The sequence below is a fragment of the Bos indicus genome, chromosome 14, assembly GCF_029378745.1.
Source record: "Bos indicus isolate NIAB-ARS_2022 breed Sahiwal x Tharparkar chromosome 14, NIAB-ARS_B.indTharparkar_mat_pri_1.0, whole genome shotgun sequence".
In the NCBI taxonomy this organism is placed as follows: Eukaryota; Metazoa; Chordata; class Mammalia; order Artiodactyla; family Bovidae; genus Bos; species Bos indicus.
The window spans coordinates 66,075,864-66,095,385 of NC_091773.1; the positions used below are offsets into that span (position 1 = coordinate 66,075,864).

A 19,522-nucleotide genomic window follows, 5' to 3' on the forward strand; every position below is an offset into this window, starting at 1 on the left:
TTGCATCCTATTGCTTCCACTTCCGCTACCCTCAGATATCCTGTATGTTAATTTCTTAATCGGATTTAAGAGGTTTTACAATATAACTACCAATTATTCAATTTGTGATAACTCTGCAAGGTAACACCCAACTAAGTGCTTCAGAATCAATAAACAGCATCTTTTTTTTTTTTTTTTGTAGTCAGAGATTTGACAGGGGATGGGGAAACTTCTACTGCCCTCAGTCTCTCAAAACAGCCTGGTGGGAAATCTGCCCTCTCTGTTATTAGGTGGCATAGTTTAGTATGATACTCATTAAAGGCTAATGAAAAACAAAGTTTCGGGTGATTGAAAAATTAGCAGATAATTAGCAAAATCTGCAGTTGCTTCAATATTTGAGGCCTCTCTCCTTGGACAACATGGTTCAGCACAGCTGTCTGTTCCGAGTATCAGGCTGGGCCAACATAATGTGCATGGTCTGCTTCAAAGGCTGGTGGTGAGTCTGGGCACGATGAGGCAGTGAGCACCGTTGGGCGAGGATACCAAGGCTCAGGCCAGGCCTGTTTCTCACAGCTGCCAGGGAGCTGAAGAGGTGTGGGAGTTGGCACGCCCACCGATGGCAGCAGGACTGAGGGTGAGCCTCCCAGTTACGGATCATCCACTTCGGTTAGAAGAACCATGGCACGAAGAAGTTTGTTCACATGGATGTTCCTCATTGAAAATAGGCTGGATATCATGGGAATCCAGAAACAGGCAGTGCAGTGTGGACTAGCTTGCAGTACTTGAGTTCGTTTGAAGGTTCCTTTGAGTGCAGTTGTTGTTATTTTTAATTATTTCATGCTTTCTGGTATTGCACCTCTACTCTGAATCTAATAAGGAAAAGGAAATTTCATTCACAGTATTTTTGTCTTAAGAGGGCTGCGGAGGATTCTGGCATCTGGTGGTACCAGGCAGCCAGTCACTAAGTCTGTTAGGTGATTTATTCAGAATTGGGAATTGCCTAATACTGTATGCTAATACAAAATAATTTCAGAGTAATGATCCAAGTGGATTAGCTATTGTGAATAACACATATGTCAGCCACTTGCTAACAACCTCTTATAGAACTTTCCTCACAAGCACATTGAATTTAACAGCCCCATAGGTTTTTTGTAACTTTTCCACAGGAGGTAAACCAACAGTATGTCTTTTATTTGGTCACTAATTAAAGATGCATTTTTCCTCTTATCCTTTTTAAAATCAGACTTTTTTTTAAGACTGAGCTGAAATTTCATACTGAAAAATAAGATGTAAAGATTTACTAGCAAAACTATATTACATTAATGTATATTATTCAAACCAGAGCTCAAACTCTGATCCATTAGGTTCCACTAGGGACCACAGTCTCCTGGCTTCCAGCAGATGCAAAGTGAGACAAGCTCGTCTTCATGAAATCCCCTCAGTTGCAGTTCTCTGCTGCTGTTTCCATGTCCCCATAGTCGTGAGTCCACTCAGAAGGAGGTGTTTGGCTCAAGGAAGATCAAGTCAGAAGTCTTGTTGCCTCTGAAGGAGGTGCAGCTTGGTCCCTCTCAGCGCTGAAAAGTTCTGGGAACATTTGGAAACAATGTTTGTTAACTTGATTATGTTAAAATGCTTCCTTTTAATTCATTTTACAAGGTGGGGTTAAACAAAATTTTGATGCCATGTTCTCTATTAGTTGATAAAAACAATTTTAAAAATTCTAATTTGATGGCATTCTCATATATTTTTTTAAAAGCCTTTGGGAAAAATTCATTTACTAAAGGCACCTAAATGTGAAAATTTTAGTTTGCAGTAAGCTTGTCCTCTAAGCTGTTTTGTTTACAGATGACACTGGAGTGTTATTTCTCTTTATTTTCAGTGTTTTATACATATTAGTTGTCCAGTCTAAGATGATGATGTAACACACAAACCCTGCTGTCTTCTCCCTAAACCAGAAAGTTACAAGTTTGAAACATTTACACTTAGATTTAACAGTTGAGGCCTCCTTCATAAGATGCATTTCAGTTAATAATTAGCCAATTTTATTTTCACTTAGTCTCATTTTGTATTTTCTCTTACTTTAGTAGCACTATGAACGTATTTTAAAACAACTATTAATGAAACAATAAGGGCAGAAGCCTTCAGGTTCAGTTTTATTCACTTGGTTTTGCCTTTATGTTTGCACAAGACTAATTGTTATTAAAATAGGGAGGGATTTTATATTTTAACCTTTTCATAGGTGCCCTCCTATCCTTTTTTTTTCTGCTTGTCCTTTTAAATTCCTGAATTTCTTCATGGGTTTTTAATTGAATGTTTATATTCAAATAAATTTAATTAATTAAAATTTAAAATACTATTAATACTGGAAAATTAAAAGTACTGTTTTGGTCACAAATTATGCCATTCTAAAATTGTTGATTATGTTAAAATGTTTCCTTTTTGGTAAATTTTATTTTCTAAAGCTCATGTGGCAAGTGAGGGTGAAGAACTATGCTCAAAATTTACTGTTGCTCTCTCAGTTTTTAAAAGCTTTTTAGCACACTTTGAGTTCACGTTATTTTATAAGTAGGTATAAGGCCATGATTTTTATTCTATGGTGTCTTAAAGGAACTACAGATTTAATGCCTTAAAACTAAAGTATTAGGAATCCTGTTCATTTGTAGGTATTGCTTCTCTATTTTAATAACGCATGTATTACAACCTGAGTTTCATGATGTGTGGTTTTCAGTTGACCTCTATTTTATTTTAAGGCCCTTTTTATAGATGGGCAAAGTAAATTTTGCATCTTCATGATTTGCAGATAGACCTAATTTAAATGGTCAGGTTAAGTATTATGATATTACTGCAGCAGAAAAAGTATAAATGGTTGTATGCACTCACTGGTATTAGTAAGAATTAAGCCCTCCCAAAGCACTTCTTTCTGTACATGTTTGCCAAAGGAGTAAACTATGGTATTTATTATCATTTTGAAGAACTTTGTGACAGAAGCCATTTTTCTAAGACAATAAGGAATTGAGATCAAAATTAAATGTATTATCAGACATGCAGAATAAATATGTAATGGAGCATGGGCCTATCCTGTAGTAAAATAAATGAAATTTGCCGGATAATGTCTCTGATTTTCCCAAATGCTCTTTCTGCTCTACTTCAGTTGTATATGTGCCTACTTGATACCACACACACACTTTTTTCATATTTTTAGAGTGAACAGATATGTACCACAGCATTGGAAGTACTTTTCCTGTTGCCACACATAAGCACTCTTGTCCACAACCAAAAACAGCAGACCTTAAGTATCGTGTATTCTAAGGAGGGTGCCAGCCATTGAGACCAGACACCTCCCTCCAGGGTTGACTAAGAGCCCCACCATTTTTCATTCACTCAGCATACTTCTATCAGGTACCTGCTCTGAGTAGACACTGGGGAGGCAACTGTTTGCTGAAGTTCCTATCCTAATGAAATTCACAGTCTAGTGGTTAGTGGATGGGGAAGAAAGTGGCCCTTTCCTTGCTTAGATTAAAGGTGGGCATGGGATGCTTCTGGATTGCCATTCGTAGAGATTGGTGTGCCTACAGGAAAGGGAGACTGGCATCTGGTGTTCCAGCCAGCTGCTCGCGAAGCTGGTTGACTCTGCAGACCCACCGATTACCACTGAAGCAGATAGGCAAGTTCCTGGGAGTCTGGAGGGTATATTAACGGAGATGTCTGCTTCTCTCCCAAAGACTTGTGATGGCGGAACCAAGGCCTGCAGGATAACTCAGGACCAAAGTGTAGTGTTCTGGGAAAGAAGGGACTAGGGCCCTCTGCCTTCTGTAGTCCTGGTGGCCCTGGAGAGTGTAGAAAAGAACCTCTGCGATCGCTGTGGCTCTAAAAACGGAGATCAGAAGTCATTATGCTGGCTTCCAGGCCAGAGGCGACAATACCCCACCCAGAGTGCAGCCCCTCTCCAGGAAGGGTGAGCACCAGGGTGATAACCAACCCCCACATTGGAAATCCACACATGCACACACCCTTTCTGTGCTCCAGCCCCAGTAATCGCGAAGCCAGAGCAGGACCAGGGAAGCCTCCCTGCAGCTGACATGGAACCATTTAGATCAAAAGGTCCTTCTCTCTTTCCCAGCTCCCAGAACCAGAGAGGAAGTAGACCCTGACATTGAAAAGAGGTGGGGAGAAGGTTCTGGATGCAGACAGCATCCCTTCCCACAGTCTCTTGGTCTTTCTGTGCAAGCCCAGACTGAGTGGGAGGGATCTTCCTGACCCAGGGATCAAACCTACGTCTCCTGTCTCCTGCATTGGCAGGCGGATTCTTCACTGCTAGCACCATCTGGGAAGCCCATATTTAGTATGAGATTGAAATTTATAACTGGACTTTCAGTAATGAAAAGTGACCAAAAATCAGTGCAGTCTGCGCAAGACTCCTTAAGGGATGTGTCAGGGAAATGTGGCATAGCATAGCTGAAGAAGTGTGATTGAAGAAATGAAACTGTTTATACAATAGTTAACACAAAGATTTGCCCAGTAAGCTGGTTACAGATACGTTTTAAGTAGTTATGTTTTTTTTAATGTTTGTGATCATCCATAACTAGTCATGTAATTAAGTTTTAAAGAAACTAGTTACATAGTATATAAAGAAAGTTAATCACGTAATTCATTAATCCCTTGTGTATGACTTATCGGTGCTTTAAAAACTGTTCAATGTGTTCATCAAAAACATTGATATAAGGAATCAGAGCTAATAGAGCTTTTTCATCTGCCCCTTAATAGATCTGGAAAGATTTTAATTAGTGGTTGGTTTCGAGTTACTCATATTTTTTTGTTCTGGGCGTAGAATTCTTGAGCTTCTTACAGTATGGCAGAGTTATGCATGAATTAAGTTTTTCCTGGTATTTTTAGCAGACAAAACTACTTACTAGAAACTGAAAGGCATAAAAGGAATGGGTGTTCAGTTGCCATTGAGGAATACAACTGAAATTTCATGGTTCTTTTTTTTATATGGGTGCTCAGATTTCTGTAGGAGAAGATAACCATAGTAATGTCCATCAGTTTGTAGCTCATTGCTGGATCCAAGCCAAATAATGTGTCAGACCAACTATGGGACAGTGTGAATGGACGCCGGCCATGTTGCTTCTGTGTCAAGGGGACAGGTCATGTTAGTTTTGTCACAGCGTATCTCTTTATTGATTAAATTGTGGCATCTATCCCAGAGCGCTATGTAAAATGTGTTTATATTTCTAGAGAGCTGATTAAGTAGAAAACTCCTTCATAAACATCAGTTCAGTTCAGTTCAGTTGCTCAGTCGTGTCTGAGCAATAGGCTCAAGGCCTATTGGAAGTTGAATTTTTCACTATCTTGGGCCTAATTGGTTCTAACCAGTTGTTGTCATATCTACAACAGCTATGTCATTCTTTTAAAGGTTGTGCCCCATCCCCTTCCTTCCTGTCTCACTTTTCAGTTCAGTTCTGTCGCTCAGTTGTGTCCGACTCTTTGCGACCCCATGAATCACAGCACGCCAGGCCTCCCTGTCCATCACCAGGTCCCGGAGTTCTCTCAGACTCACATCCATCGAGTCAGTGACGCCATCCAGCCATCTCATCCTCTGTCGTCCCCTTCTCCTCCTGCCCCCAAGCCCTCCCAGCATCAGAGTCTTTTCCAATGAGTCAACTCTTCGCATGAGGTGGCCAAAGTACTGGACTTTCAGCTTTAGCATCATTCCTTCCAAAGATATCCCAGGGCTGATCTCCTTCAGAATGGACTGGTTGGATCTCCTTGCAGTCCAAGGGACTCTCAAGAGTCTTCTCCAACACCACAGTTCAAAAGCATCAATTCTTTGGCGCTCAGCTTTCTTCACAGTCCAACTCTCACATCCATATATGACCACTGATATACGTGCTTATTTCATAAGGCCAGTTATAGCTAATATACATCATGTGTGTGCTCAGTCATGTCCGACTCTTTTTGACCCCATGGACTGTAGCCTGCCAGGCTCCTCTGTCCATGGAATTTTCCAGGCAAGAACACTGGAGTGGGTTGCCATTTCCTCCTCCAGGGGATCTTCCCATCCTGGGGATTGAACCTACATCTCTTACATCTACTGCATTGGCAGGTGGATTCTTTACCACTGCACCACCTGGGAAGCCTTAAAAATACATTAATGTCTTGAAAGTAAAATATTCCTCTAGGTGCAATCTAGAGAGGAAAGGTGGAATTTTTAAAATGTTTCCCTGTTTTTAATCTATAAACAATCTGTTTTAAAAAAAACCTTTTGATAATTGGCCTTTGAAGTGCTTTAGTAGTTCTTGGGAGGCCTGAGAAATTGTTCTCACTAGGCTCCAGTCCAGACTTACGTGGGCGGATTTGATGCTGTCCTTGAGTGCATGCAGAAACTCCGGTAGCCGTGTGACCTGGGGCGAGTCCCTGGGTCTCCATGTGTCCTCACTTCAAAAACAGAGCTGGTAACAGCTACCCTGAAAAGTGACTGTTAGGATTAAATGACTTACTGCCCAGGACCCAGGATGGTGTCTGATGCCTGGTAAGGGATCAGTAATTGGCACTTTCCTCTTCTCCTCCATTGACAGCCACAAGAAGGGATGCTCTCCCTTTTCTTCAGGAATGAAAAGATCTAAATGTCTTACAATTACTCTAGATGCTCCGAGGTCAAACAGATGCTTAATTCAATTTCCAGTTATAATCCCGGAATTCTTATAGTCATTCAGCTGTAGACGGGGCTACTCAGCCCCCAACAGAGTTGTATGTACAATCCTCCATCCGGATAGGTGGAGAGTGTCTGTCTGAACTCTGCTGATAGATTTAATGTAGATTTTAAAGAATGTATACAGTGAGGAATTCAGCCTTCCTTCCATAAGGTGTCGAGTCTGAAATTATCACTTTCTTCATTAGTTTTGTAAATAAGTGTTTTAAATGTATATGTACTATGAACCTTTTAAGAAAGCCTCATAGAACTTTGAATTGACTTGAGAGCTCGTTTATTGTATTCTTCTCAGTGCCAGAAATTAAATCAGGAAATTCCTTAATATATTGACGTCTTAACTTTTTTTTTAAGTGTTGCCTATCATCCCTGTTGCTTAGCAGAAAGCCCCTTACCTGTTCACAGATACCTAAACTTCTCAGTGGGCTTGACTAGACTTCTGCTAGTACTTTGGTGTGTCCCTCACTCTGATTGTTAGTGAATGATGTGGCAGCCTCCATGAATAGTGTTGTATAAAACCAAACCAGATTCTGTTCAACACAGTAAAAATTTGAACTAAAATGGAATATCGGGGAGGGGGGAGGAATATGTTGCTCCAGGCCACAGACAACTCAAAACAGTTTGAGGCGTGCAGTGGTAAATCCTACAAAATGCTACAGGCGATTCAGCATCAAAATTGCCATAGAAAATTATTGTTGTTAGCCGTTCTGTTGATAGTTCGTATTGTTGCAATTGCTAGCAGATGGGAAAATAAATGAGTCAGGATACAGTATTAGCAATCCATATTTTTTTAATCACAGGCCACTAATAAGGTCTGTAGCATCTGTGAGATTTATTTAAACAGTTGCTAGGAAGAGTGTGTTTTCCCAGTAAACACAGCCAACCTGAGACAGAGTTTTTTTGATCGAGTCTTTGATGGTGTTAACATTTACACATAAGACGATTTGCTTCACTGTGATGGTCTGAGTTGACTGATTATACCAGCAACTCGTAGACCCATTAAGTATAGAAATGTTACCACACTTAAGCATTTTAAAACTTCACGATCCTGTTTCTGCTATTTTTTGAGATTAAGACTTTAAAAAAAAAAAAAACCCGTGATGTAACTAGGACTATTTTTGACAAAACAAAATAATATAATATTTTAGGTTTTTATAGCAGACTGGATACATAAACTTGAAAGTTCTAATTTTATTGACAGTTCTTCCTGATCAATAATAATTAGCAACTTTCAATATTTCTCATACAGTTCAGAAATAATGCTTATTAAAAGTTTGAATTGTCAGAATTATCTGTGGATTGATTTAATCTTATTTGCTACCTTTTTACATCACTGAGTTATTTATGCTACTGTTTTATGTAAGAGCTGGTGAGTTATTAATCTGCATACTGTCTTGGATATTTTTTTAAAGCATACTGAAAAAATATTTTAGTATGTTGAGCTGTAATCATCTTACCTCTTGGGTTAAAATGTGATAATCTAGGACTGTCAGTAACAAAATGAGCTGCTTATTCAAGCTGTCACTCATGTACCAAACGATACTATTTTCAAACACAGTGTTCAGTTCAGTTCAGTTCAGTCACTCAGTCATGTCCAACTCTTTGCGACCCCACGAATCGCAGCACGCCAGGCCTCCTTGTCCATCGCCAACTCCCAAACTCATGTCCATCGAGTCGGTGATACCATCCAGCCATCTCGTCCTCTGTCGTCCCCTCTTCTCCTCCTGCCCCCCTCCCAGCATCAGAGTATTTTCCAATGAGTCCACTCTTCTCATGAGGTGGCCAGAGTATTGGAGTTTCAGCTTTGGCATCAGTCCTTCCAGTGAACACCCAGGACTGATTTCCTGTTACTCCTATTGAAAAGTAGTTTTGACTTTTCAATTTAACTTATTCACAAGTATCCACCCACTCAACTATCTAATTGTTATTCTTTGAAAGTTTCGAGTCTTAAGCGTTTTTCACCTAAACTTTCTGTAAGAGCTGGGAGATCCTGGTTTACCAGCCTGAACCTTAAAGAAGAGCCATTCCCTCTCTGCTGAACTTCTGCAGTTTATTCCATTTTAAGAGACGGCTCTGTAGAAATGTCAAATGTGGCATTTTCTGCTCAGTGTGGCCTTTATAGCTGAATATTTAAAAACTGTTTTTCCTTTTAGTTCAGGTTGAAGACCCTAGAAGTTTCTCAGTATCACACCCCCATTCTGAAGTGACTTAACATTTTGAACTCTCTGGCTGTGCTAGATTAAGAATATCAGACGTGGTATAATTTAAAACAAAACAAAACAGCTTTGACCTAAGAGTTGGGTCATGTCTCTGCTATTAACCAGGAGTGTAACTCTGAGTAGGCTAGCTCTCATTTCCTCCCCTAAAATAAGGAAGTTAGAATAGATCATCTCTAAGGTTCTCTTAGAGTGGGATTCTGTGAGGCGTAACTAAACCCAGCTTTATGTTTCTGCTAAATAAAAGATTTAGTCATATGCAATGACTTTTAATAATCCCAGATCTCAAAATGTATTTCTCTCAGGCCCATATGATTCAATACACCCAGTCTCTGTTTGAACCCTTTTATGGAAACCGGGTTTATTCTCTGTTCTTATTAGTATGTCTTGCACCCTGTGCATTTCAAATGGCCGAGAAGAGCAGAGTAGGGAATGTGAATTATGAATAGGGGAAAAAAATGTCTCAGGTAATGAAACAGTACTGTTCCGAAATGCATAGACTTTTCTGTGACTGTGTTTTTGACGCAGCTGTGGACTCACTCTCTACTTTCAAGTTTTCCTTCTTACTGCATGGCAGCTTGTTTACTCACCCAAGTCACGTGTCCGGTGTTCGTAAAGATCGTCAAGCTAAGTAGATTCTTCCCTTGTGTTAAGGCCTGAAGACATAAGCATCACTGCTAATTATGCAACTTCTGTTTTATCATTTAAGTTCAAAACTAAATTTTGTTTAATAGAATTAGCCTAACACATGTAAAAGTCATTTCCAGACACTCATTTTTGTATGTTTTTCACATACAGTAAAGCCCACAATGTATACATATTCTAAAATTCTTTTCTTTAACTTGACTTACCAAATTCTAAACCCAGACATAGAACAAAGACTTGATGCTCCCAACACTGTTTACTCTGCATTTATTCTGGGCTTAGTCAGCTGGCACATAATTATGGTAACACAGCTACTTTGTGCTTCATGTAGAAAGATGGTTCATAAGGAACATTTCTTTCCTATATAAAAAATGTAAATTCAAGTTAATTTACCACAAGATGTTAATCCATAAACATAATTCTGAAGTGATTTCCATCTTCCAAGACAGTTGATTTTAGTAAAGGAAACTTTCATCACAGTAACCCTGATATTAGTTCAGGAAGCTCAGCATTTTCTTCTGATTCTATCTGTGTTACCCACCCCCAAATTGTTTTAATCTGGATTAGCATTTTTAAAGGGTGATAGTGGATGGTATGATTTTATAGGGTAATTTTTATCATCATGAGTCTCTCTATATTTTTATCTGGCTTCTAGATCTTTTTACTACCAGGGAGTTGAGCTTACTGTTTTCCAAGAGACTGAAAAGCTGTTTCTGCCACGTTTCCCACCCCAAACCATTTATGCCTGTGGAGGCTTGAGGGCTACAGAAACACAGAGTGCTAAATATATGTTATTAGGGCTGAATCAGAAGTCAGAATTCAACCAGAAGTTCATGTCTGTAAGTCATACCCATTTGTATAAGAAGTAAACATTTTTACCAGTTAACCTCACAATTTCTGGGGTCTAGATGACACCATAATCTAGAGTTATTTAGGAATATATGGACAGATGGATGGATATATATATAAACATTTCTGTTCTGTTAAGAAGATAAGAAAGGCCTCTGACCACAGTGTTAATAAGATCTGTGGGTCGTTTTCTGTTGGATATCATAGATCTTAAGAACGGGGGGGAAAACCTTTTCCTGGATAATCTTATCCTCATTGAGAGCTTCATTACAAACTAAATGCTGATGATTCCCTAAGTCTTTGTCTTCAGCTTGAATCTTTCTCCTGAAGTCTAAAACTCCAAAATGATAATCCACATCTGATGTCTCCACCTCAATGTCATTAACCATCCCCTCCCTTATTAATTGGTGTCAATCTCTACCCCATGACCCCAGCTTGAAGCCAGAATCGTCCCTAATCCTTCCTCCCTCTGTCAGTGAACAAAGAAAGCCCTATCGGTTATATTTTCTAGGCTCTCTAACCCTTCTCCTCAATCTCTGCCTCCATTTCCCTGGTTCAAGCCTCTTCCTCTCACTAGATTGCTGAAGTAACCTGTTGACAACTCCTGCCTGTATTCCCCGACCCCGACGGCAACCCATTTTCTCTACCTGCTATTGGAGACATTTTTCTAAAGCTCATTCATATACGGTCATGTCACTAATTATGCTCAGAATTATCAAGCATTTCTTTTTTTGTCTACAGAAATTTTGTAGCAGCACATTTAAAGCCCTTAGTCATCCAGCCTCCCCTCTTTCTTGTCTTTATCTCCTGATCCCCTTCTCCCATGGATCCTTCCTACATCCCAGCAGTCAGCTGACATCCCGAAAGATGTCCAGCATTTGTGTGCCTTACACATTTCTGGGTACGCTGTTACCCTTCCCCATCCTATATCCCGACTTCTCAGTGCACCCGTCCATTCATGAGCTAGCTGTGCCTGGACCTGTCTCGTGAGCTAGATTGCAAGTTCCTTACGGGAGGTAGTGTTCTGTTCATTTTTGCATCTGCAGTGCTTGGGTCCATAGAAAAGTTTTAACAAGTGAGGTAAAGTTCTGAAATTCTCTGATGGCCCACCAGAAAACATAACTATGTACAGTGAAAGTGAAAGTCAGTTGTGTCCAACTTTGTGACCCCATGGGCTATACAGTCCATGGACTTCTCCAGGCCAGAATACTAGAGTGGGTTGCCTTTCCCTTCTCTAGGGGATCTTCCCAACCCAGGCTTCGAACCCAGATCTCCTGCATTGCAGGCAGATTCTTTACCAGCTGAGCCATAAGGGAAGCCCCAACTGTGTATATATTTTATGTAAAACTCAGATTTACTGTAACCTCAACCTTATACAGCCACAAATATGAAATTACAATTTTTAAGGCTTTAAAGTTTTTTTTTAATTTATTATTTCTTTGGGTTTTGCTGGGTCTTCATTGCTGCACATGGCTTTCTCTAGTTACAGGGAGTGGGGCCTGCTCTTTAGTTATGTCTGTGGGCTTCTCATCGTGGTGGCTGCTCTTGTAGAGCACAGGCTCTAGAGCGTGCAAGCATCAGTAGTTGTGGCACATGGGCTTACTTGCTCCGTAGCATGTGGGCTCTTCCTGGACCAGGGATCGAACCTTTGTTCCCTGCATTGGCAGGCAGATTCTTAACCACTGGACCACCAGTTCAGTTCAGTCGCTCAGTCATGTCCGACTCTTTGCGACCCCATGAATCACAGCATGCCAGGCCTCCCTGTCCATCACCAACTCCCGGAGTTCACCCAGACTCATGTCCATCAAGTCAGTGATGCCATCGAGCCATCTCATCCTCTGTCGTCCCCTTCTCTCCTGCCCCCAATCCCTCCCAGCATCAGAGTCTTTTCCAATGAGTCAACTCTTTCCATGAGGTGGCCAAAGTACTGGACTTTCAGCTTCAGCATCATTCCTTCCAAAGAAATCCCAGGGCTGATCTCCTTCAGAATGGACTGGTTGGATCTCCTTGCAGTCCAAGGGACTCTCAAGAGTCTTCTCCAACACCACAGTTCAAAAGCATCAATTCTTCGGCGCTCAGCCTTCTTCACAGTCCAACTCTCACATCCATACATGACCACAGGAAAAACCATAGCCTTGACTAGACAGACCTTTGTTAGCAAAGTAATGTCTCTGCTTTTGAATATGCTATCTAGGTTGGTCATAACTTTCCTTCCAAGGAGTAAGCGTCTTTTAATTTCATGGCTGCAGTCACCATCTGCAATGATTTTGGAGCTCAAAAAAATAAAGTCTGACACTGTTCCCACTGTTTCCCCATCTATTTCCCATGAAGTGATGGGACCAGATGCCATGATCTTCGTTTTCTGAATGTTGAGCTTTAAGCCAACTTTTTCACTCTCCACTTTCACTTTCATCAAGAGGCTTTTGAGTTCCTCTTCACTTTCTGCCATAAGGGTGGTGTCATCTGCATATCTGAGGTTATTGATATTTCTCCCAGCAATCTTGATTCCAGCTTGTGTTTCATCCAGTCCAGCATTCCTCATGATGTACTCTGCATAGAAGTTAAATAATCAGGGTGACAATATACAGCCTTGACGTACTCCTTTTCCTATTTGGAACCAGTCTGTTGTTCCGTGTCCAGTTCTAACTGTTGCTTCCTGACCTGCATACAGATTTCTCAAGAGGCAGATCAGGTGGTCTGGTATTGCCATCTCTTTCAGAATTTTCCACAGTTTATTGTGATCCACACAGTCAAAGGCTTTGGCATAGTCAAAAAGCAGAAATAGATGTTTTTCTGGAACTCTCTTGCTTTTTCCATGATCCAGTGGATGTTGGCAATTTGATCTCTGGTTCCTCTGCCTTTTCTAAAACCAGCTTGAACATCAGGAAGTTCATGGTTCACGTATTGCTGAAGCCTGGCTTGGAGAATTTTGAGCATTACTTTACTAGCGTGTGAGATGAGTGCAAATGTGCGGAGGTTTGAGCATTCTTTGGCATTGCCTTTCTTTGGGATTGGAATGAAAACTGACCTTTTCCAGTCCTGTGGCCACTGCTGAGTTTTCCAAATTTGCTGGCATATTGAGTGCAGCACTTTCACAGCATCATCTTTCAGGATTTGAAATAGCTCAATGGAATTCCATCACCTCCACTAGCTTTGTTTGTAGTGATGCTTTCTAAGGCCCACCTGACTTCACATTCCAGGATATCTGGCTCTAGGTCAGTGATCACACCCTCGTGATTATCTGGGTCGTGAAGATCTTTTTTGTACAGTTCTTCTGTGTATTCTGGCCACCTCTTCTTAATATCTTCTGCTTCTGTTAGGTCCATACCATTTCTGTCCTTTATTGAGCCCATCTTTGCATGAAGTGTTCCCTTGGTATCTCTAATTTTCTTGAAGAGATCTCTAGTCTTTTCCTATTCTGTTGTGTTCCTCTATTTCTTTGCATTGATCACTGAGGAAGGCTTTCTTATCTCTTCTTGCTATTCTTTGGAACTCTGCATTCAGATGCTTATATCTTTCCTTTTCTCCTTTGCTTTTCGCTTCTCTTCTTTTCACAGCTATTTGTAAGGCCTCCCCAGACAGCCATTTTGCTTTTTTGCATTTCTTTTCCATGGGGATGGTCTTGATCCCTGTCTCCTGTACAATGTCACGAACCTCATTCCATAGTTCATCAGGCACTCTATCTATCAGATCTAGGCCCTTAAATCTATTTCTCACTTCCACTGTATAATCATAAGGGATTTGATTTAGGTCATACCTGAATGGTCTAGTGGTTTTCCCTACTTTCTTCAAGTTAAGTCTGAATTTGGTAATAAGGAGTTCATGATCTGAGCCACAGTCAGCTCCTGGTCTTGTTTTTGCTGACTATATAGAGCTTCTCCATCTTTGGCTGCAAAGAATATAATCAATCTGATTTCGGTGTTGACCATCTGGTGATGTCCATGTGTAGAGTCTTCTCTTGTGTTGTTGGAAGAGGGTGTTTGCTATGACCAGTGCATTTTCTTGGCAAAACTCTACCACCAGGGACTACCAGGGAAGTCCAAAATTTTAAACATACATACACACACACAAAAAACATATAACAAGCTTCAGCACTAAAGCCATGCTCTATCTTTCCTAAAATAGCCTCAAGCTTTCACTCAAGCTATTTATTCTTATTTAGCGGAATGCCTAATAGGATTATTGAATTGCTTTTCTGGTTCCCAGTAGGTGAACAGACTTGGAGCAGAGAGAGAAGGATATTCACCCAGGGATGGCAGTGAAAGGGCGTGATAGTGAAAGCGAGAATCACGTAGTCGTGTCCGACTCTTTGCAGCTCCACAGACTGTAGCCGCCAGGCTCTTCTGTCCATGGGATTCTCCAGGCAAGAATACTGGAGTGGGTTGCCATTCCCTTCTCCAGGAGATCTTCCTGACCCATGGATCAAACCCAGGTCTCCAACACTGCAGGCAGATTCTTTACCATCTGAGCCACTTACCAGACATACTGAGGAGCTGATAGCTTTCCCTTAAGATAAAACCAAAGGGAAGAGGGTAAATTAATATATGGTATAGATTAGTAATAGATATTAATAATGATGATTCATCAAAAGGAAAGGTTGTTTTAGAAGGCAGCATATTCTGTAAAATACTTTATAAAGGATTTTCTGTTAAAAATGGTTGAAAGTTTTATCACTTAATTAAGATTTAGATATGCCATGAATTTTCATATATGGAACACATAATTCCCTAACAATGCCAGCTAATGGTTCTCCAGTATCACAGGTCTGTTTTACATATTGATAATATAAAATTTTACATATTGATAATATAAAAGTCTGTGACAGATCAGAAGTTTTCTAAGTAGCTTTTTTCTGAATTCAGTCCATTACTTTAGTAAAATAGTTATAAACTATGGGCAATTTGCCCCAGTAAGGTAGTGTAAGGTATTTATAAGGTATTTAATGCAACAGTTGTTTGCTTTGTATGATGTTGTAGAAATAACACTAATTATAACACTAATACACTAATTATAGTGTTACTGATTCCTTTGAGTCATTTAGTCTATATTCCTATTTGCCTCACCTTTGTGTCCTCACATATAACAATATAGTTTAATAGTTTCTAAATGTGTGCACAAAGATGTGTGTCTAAAGTTTAAGTATTTGGGGATTGCCTGGGGTAGACGTGAAACCCGTGCATAAAAATTAATTGTGAAAATAGTACATGACTCTAGAATCAAATACTGAATGGTGGTATTTAAATTTTGAATGTTATAGAAATTCAAAGATAACAAAGGTAACAGGCTAAAACAGAGACAAAGTAGAACTGGATCTTACGGTAGACAGCCCCCAGGCATGTCTTTCCCAGGGACACGTGGCTCTGTGTGATCTCCAGTGGCCCTTCATCTCACCATCACAGAAAGTGTCAGGATTCCCCAGTAGCTTATTCTTTATCCCCAGAGTGATTTAAACAGTAGTGACCATATAGCAGATTAATACTTATATTAAAAATTAGTGAAGAAAGTATGTGATATAGTTGTTGTTTAGTCGCTAAGTCTTGTCTGACTCTTTTGCAACCGCATGGACTGTAGCCCGCCAGGCTCCTCTGTCCATGGCATTTCCCAGGCAAGGATACTGGAGTGGGTAGCCTCTTCTTTTTCCAGGGGATCTTCTCGACCCAGGGATCGAACCCATGTCCCCTGCATTGACAGGCAGATTCTTTATCACTGAGCACCTGGGAAGCCCATGTAACATAATACTATGCTTTATATGTACATGTATGTAATTGTATAATAGGCTAGGGTTTGTTTTGTTTTAGTGATGTTTGACTAAAAAATAACAGGGTATATTTTAGGTACAAGAACTGCTTATACCAACCAGAGCAAGTGGTAAGCACCTTCAGGGTCATCATCCTGGGAGCCAGTGCATTCTTTCCCGTAACACTGTCATCCTTATATTTTTGGAGCTCCTCTTTTGCATTTCCTCAGAGTCTGTGACTCATTCTTTTCAGTATCCTCAGCGGTGACAGATCTTTTTCAGTTGAGAATGAATTTGACTTTTGGAACCAAGAGTCACTTAGGGCCAGGTATGATGAGTAAGGTGGAGGATCAAGCTGAAAAATGCTATTTTTGGTTAAAGTTGGCGTGTGACAATAAAGTAATGAGCGTGTTTTCTGGCCTGGCTTATAAAGTAACCAATTTGGGGTTAAAGTATTCTAAATAATTTGATTTTCTGATCAGCCAAATACTTAAAATTGAAGCATTTGGTAAAATGCAGAATAGAGCAGTTAATTTAACCCTGTATTCAATCTTGTCACATTCTTGGGTGATCTCTGCAAGTGTTCATGATTATTGTAGCTCTCCATAGCCGGCAAGGATGTGAGAGATTAGAGTGAAGGAGAAGAGAGCGGCAAAGGAAGAGATGGCTGGATGGCAATGGACATGAGCTTGGGCAAACTTCGGGAGATGGTGAGGGACAGGGAGGCTGGCGTGCTGCAGTCCATGGGGTTGCAGAGAGTCGGACACGACTGGGCGACCGGACAACAACAACAATCTAGAACATATCCTGAAGAGCTGTTTGTTGGCAATGGTACATTTGTATTTCTGGTTTTTTTAACCCAGATAGATTTTATTAGCTTAATTTTCTCATTTGTTTTTTCCTAAAAGCAGAGGTTTTTTTATTGTTCTGTTGCAAATTACTTGAGGTTCCTGCAAGACGTGCCTTCTAGGTTCTTCAGGGGAAGAATTCCTCTTTTAATTGTTGAGCCATATTTCAAAGATGATGTAAAGAGTTGGAATATTCCTGCTAAAACTCACTGGACTTTAACCTATTATAGATAATTTTACTATTTTAAATATCTTCTTTTTTTTCTATATCTAGTTAAAAAATCTAAGTTTAGAAGAACTGCAGATGCGGTTAAAAGCGCTGGACCCCATGATGGAACGAGAAATAGAAGAGCTTCGTCAAAGATACACTGCGAAAAGGCAGCCCATTCTGGATGCAATGGATGCGAAGAAAAGAAGACAGCAAAACTTCTGAGTCTAATTTCCTTTCTGTTTGTTTCTATGACTATTCTGGAGACCAAGAAACCACTAAGAATTGAAGAAATACTATGATTTTTTTTTAATCTCTAAGATTTGTGCTCTACAGCCAGGCAACAGCCAAAAACTGATGATGGTACAAACCCAGGTAAATTCCCAGAAGACAGACTTAATACGGTTTCCACTGTGTTTTCATTTTTAAATGATGAAAACAGCAGAAGTGCATTCTTCTCTGTATCTGTCAGCTACATACCAGCACTAAAACTCTGTTGTAAAACGAAGGCTGTGTTTAGAAACCTTGAAAATCCAAAGCTATTGTTTAATTGTACAGCACCGAAGGGCTTTATGTTACAATATCCTTTATTCTTTTCTAATAGCCTATTTATTGTATCCCTCTAGGTAAACTTATTTATTTATGCTGTTTCACTTTGTTTTGTTTTTTAAGGGCAAGATCAGGATAGCTTTGGTGAAGGTCGGGACATATTAATAGATGACAGTGTACAACCAAATTATACTGTAAGCCAGGAGCTACGGGGTACATTCCTTGATTTCCAGGATAGTTTTCCAATAGAAGCAGAGCAATAATAGCAATAGTACACAAATGGGCCAGGCATTTTTTTATACTGAAGCAATAATTCCATTTTTACCTTCTGAAATTTTAATTTTTTTATTTCTGACGTTTGGTACAAATAGGATTATATATATTTAGGTCGTACAGAGCTATAATGTTTAAAACCAAAGAAATCAATGGAACCCTTGCACAAAAATGTATGGTGTATATTTTAAAAGAAATAAATCCTTAAGACAAATGTAATTCTTAATATTGTTTCATGCTTCATGGGTAGGTCTGAGAGCTAAACTGTATCAAATTGTAATAAGCTCATCACATTTATTTCTGTGAAAATGCTCAGTTGTCCCCAGACTTTTTTGTTGATTTCATTTATTTGCTGGGAATTGGTAAACATCATGTGCCTGATGATAACAAAATAGCAAAAACGTTTGTACTGATCTTTGGGGACTGAAAAAAAACAAAAAAGATTAAAACCATTAAAAAGAAACTCATTTCTAAGCTAAATGAACATTTGCATGATTGAACCGGGACCAGTCATTTCCTAAACTACATATGGCCATCTTGACAGCGTTTGTTCTTTTGTGTGTTTAATTACTATGTGTAAATCATAAAGACAAATAAATTTACTGTGCCACCCAGCACATTTCAGCTCTATCTTTTTTTAAAACTCATGACCTAGATTCTGTCTTTTCTAGGCAAGGAAGGTATGTTAGTCAGGACAGAGCAGGCTAGATTATTCAGTGATAACAACTCTAAACCTTCAAGGGTTTAACATAACCCAGATTACCGGTCACCCACATGTTCTGCTCCTAACCTTCACAGCCAGGGACCACGCTGACAGAGCTTCCACCATCTGCAGCGTTGGTGGTCACCACAGCAAGGGATGAGCCCTGCAAGTCACACAGTGGCTCCAGCCAGCAGCAACAGAAGTTGTGTCATCTCTGGACACTTCTATTCCTTTTTAAAATGACCTTTGCACCCCGGGTAATACCTGGAGTAACATTTGTCCTTGCCCTGTTGAGTCCTTACAAACAGTAAACTGTCTCATTGGATACAAATTACAATTGTCAAAACATGGTAAATATTGAATATTTTATAAAGGTTATTAAAAATGGTGCTAGAGAAAACTTGAGTCCCTTGAACAGCAAGGAAATCAAACCAGTCTATCAGGAAGTCAGTTCTAAATGTTCATTGGAAAGACTGATGCTGAAGCTGAAGCTCCAATGCTTTGGCCACCTGCTATGAAGAGCCGACTCATTGGAAAAGACCCTGATGCTGGGAAAGATTGAAGGCAGGAGGAGAAATATGAGATGGTTGGATGGCATCACCAATTCAATGGACATGAGTTTGAGTAAACTCCGGGAGATATTGAAGGACAAGGAAGCCTGGCGTGCTGCAGTTCATGGGGTCGAAAAGAGCCGAACATGACTGAGTTACTGAACGACAAAGACTGAGTTTACAATATATTCTTCAGCTACATGTGTTTGGGTCAATCAGATGAGTCAGTCAACTCAAACACCCCGCCCGTTTTTTTCT

General features: G+C 40.0%; 1 protein-coding gene across 2 annotated transcripts in view; it reads left to right on the forward strand.

Annotated features, from left to right (window-relative positions):
• STK3 (serine/threonine kinase 3) overlaps window positions 1-18,627 on the forward strand; it is a 308,668-nt gene extending 290,041 nt beyond the window's left edge. For both annotated transcript variants that reach the window (XM_019973823.2, XM_019973824.2), the window contains one exon: window positions 17,255-18,627. In XM_019973823.2, coding sequence (XP_019829382.2) covers window positions 17,255-17,413 — 159 coding nt within the window. In that variant the 3' untranslated portion in view covers window positions 17,414-18,627. The remainder of the gene's footprint in view (window positions 1-17,254) is intronic.
• Window positions 18,628-19,522: the final 895 nt, after the last annotated feature.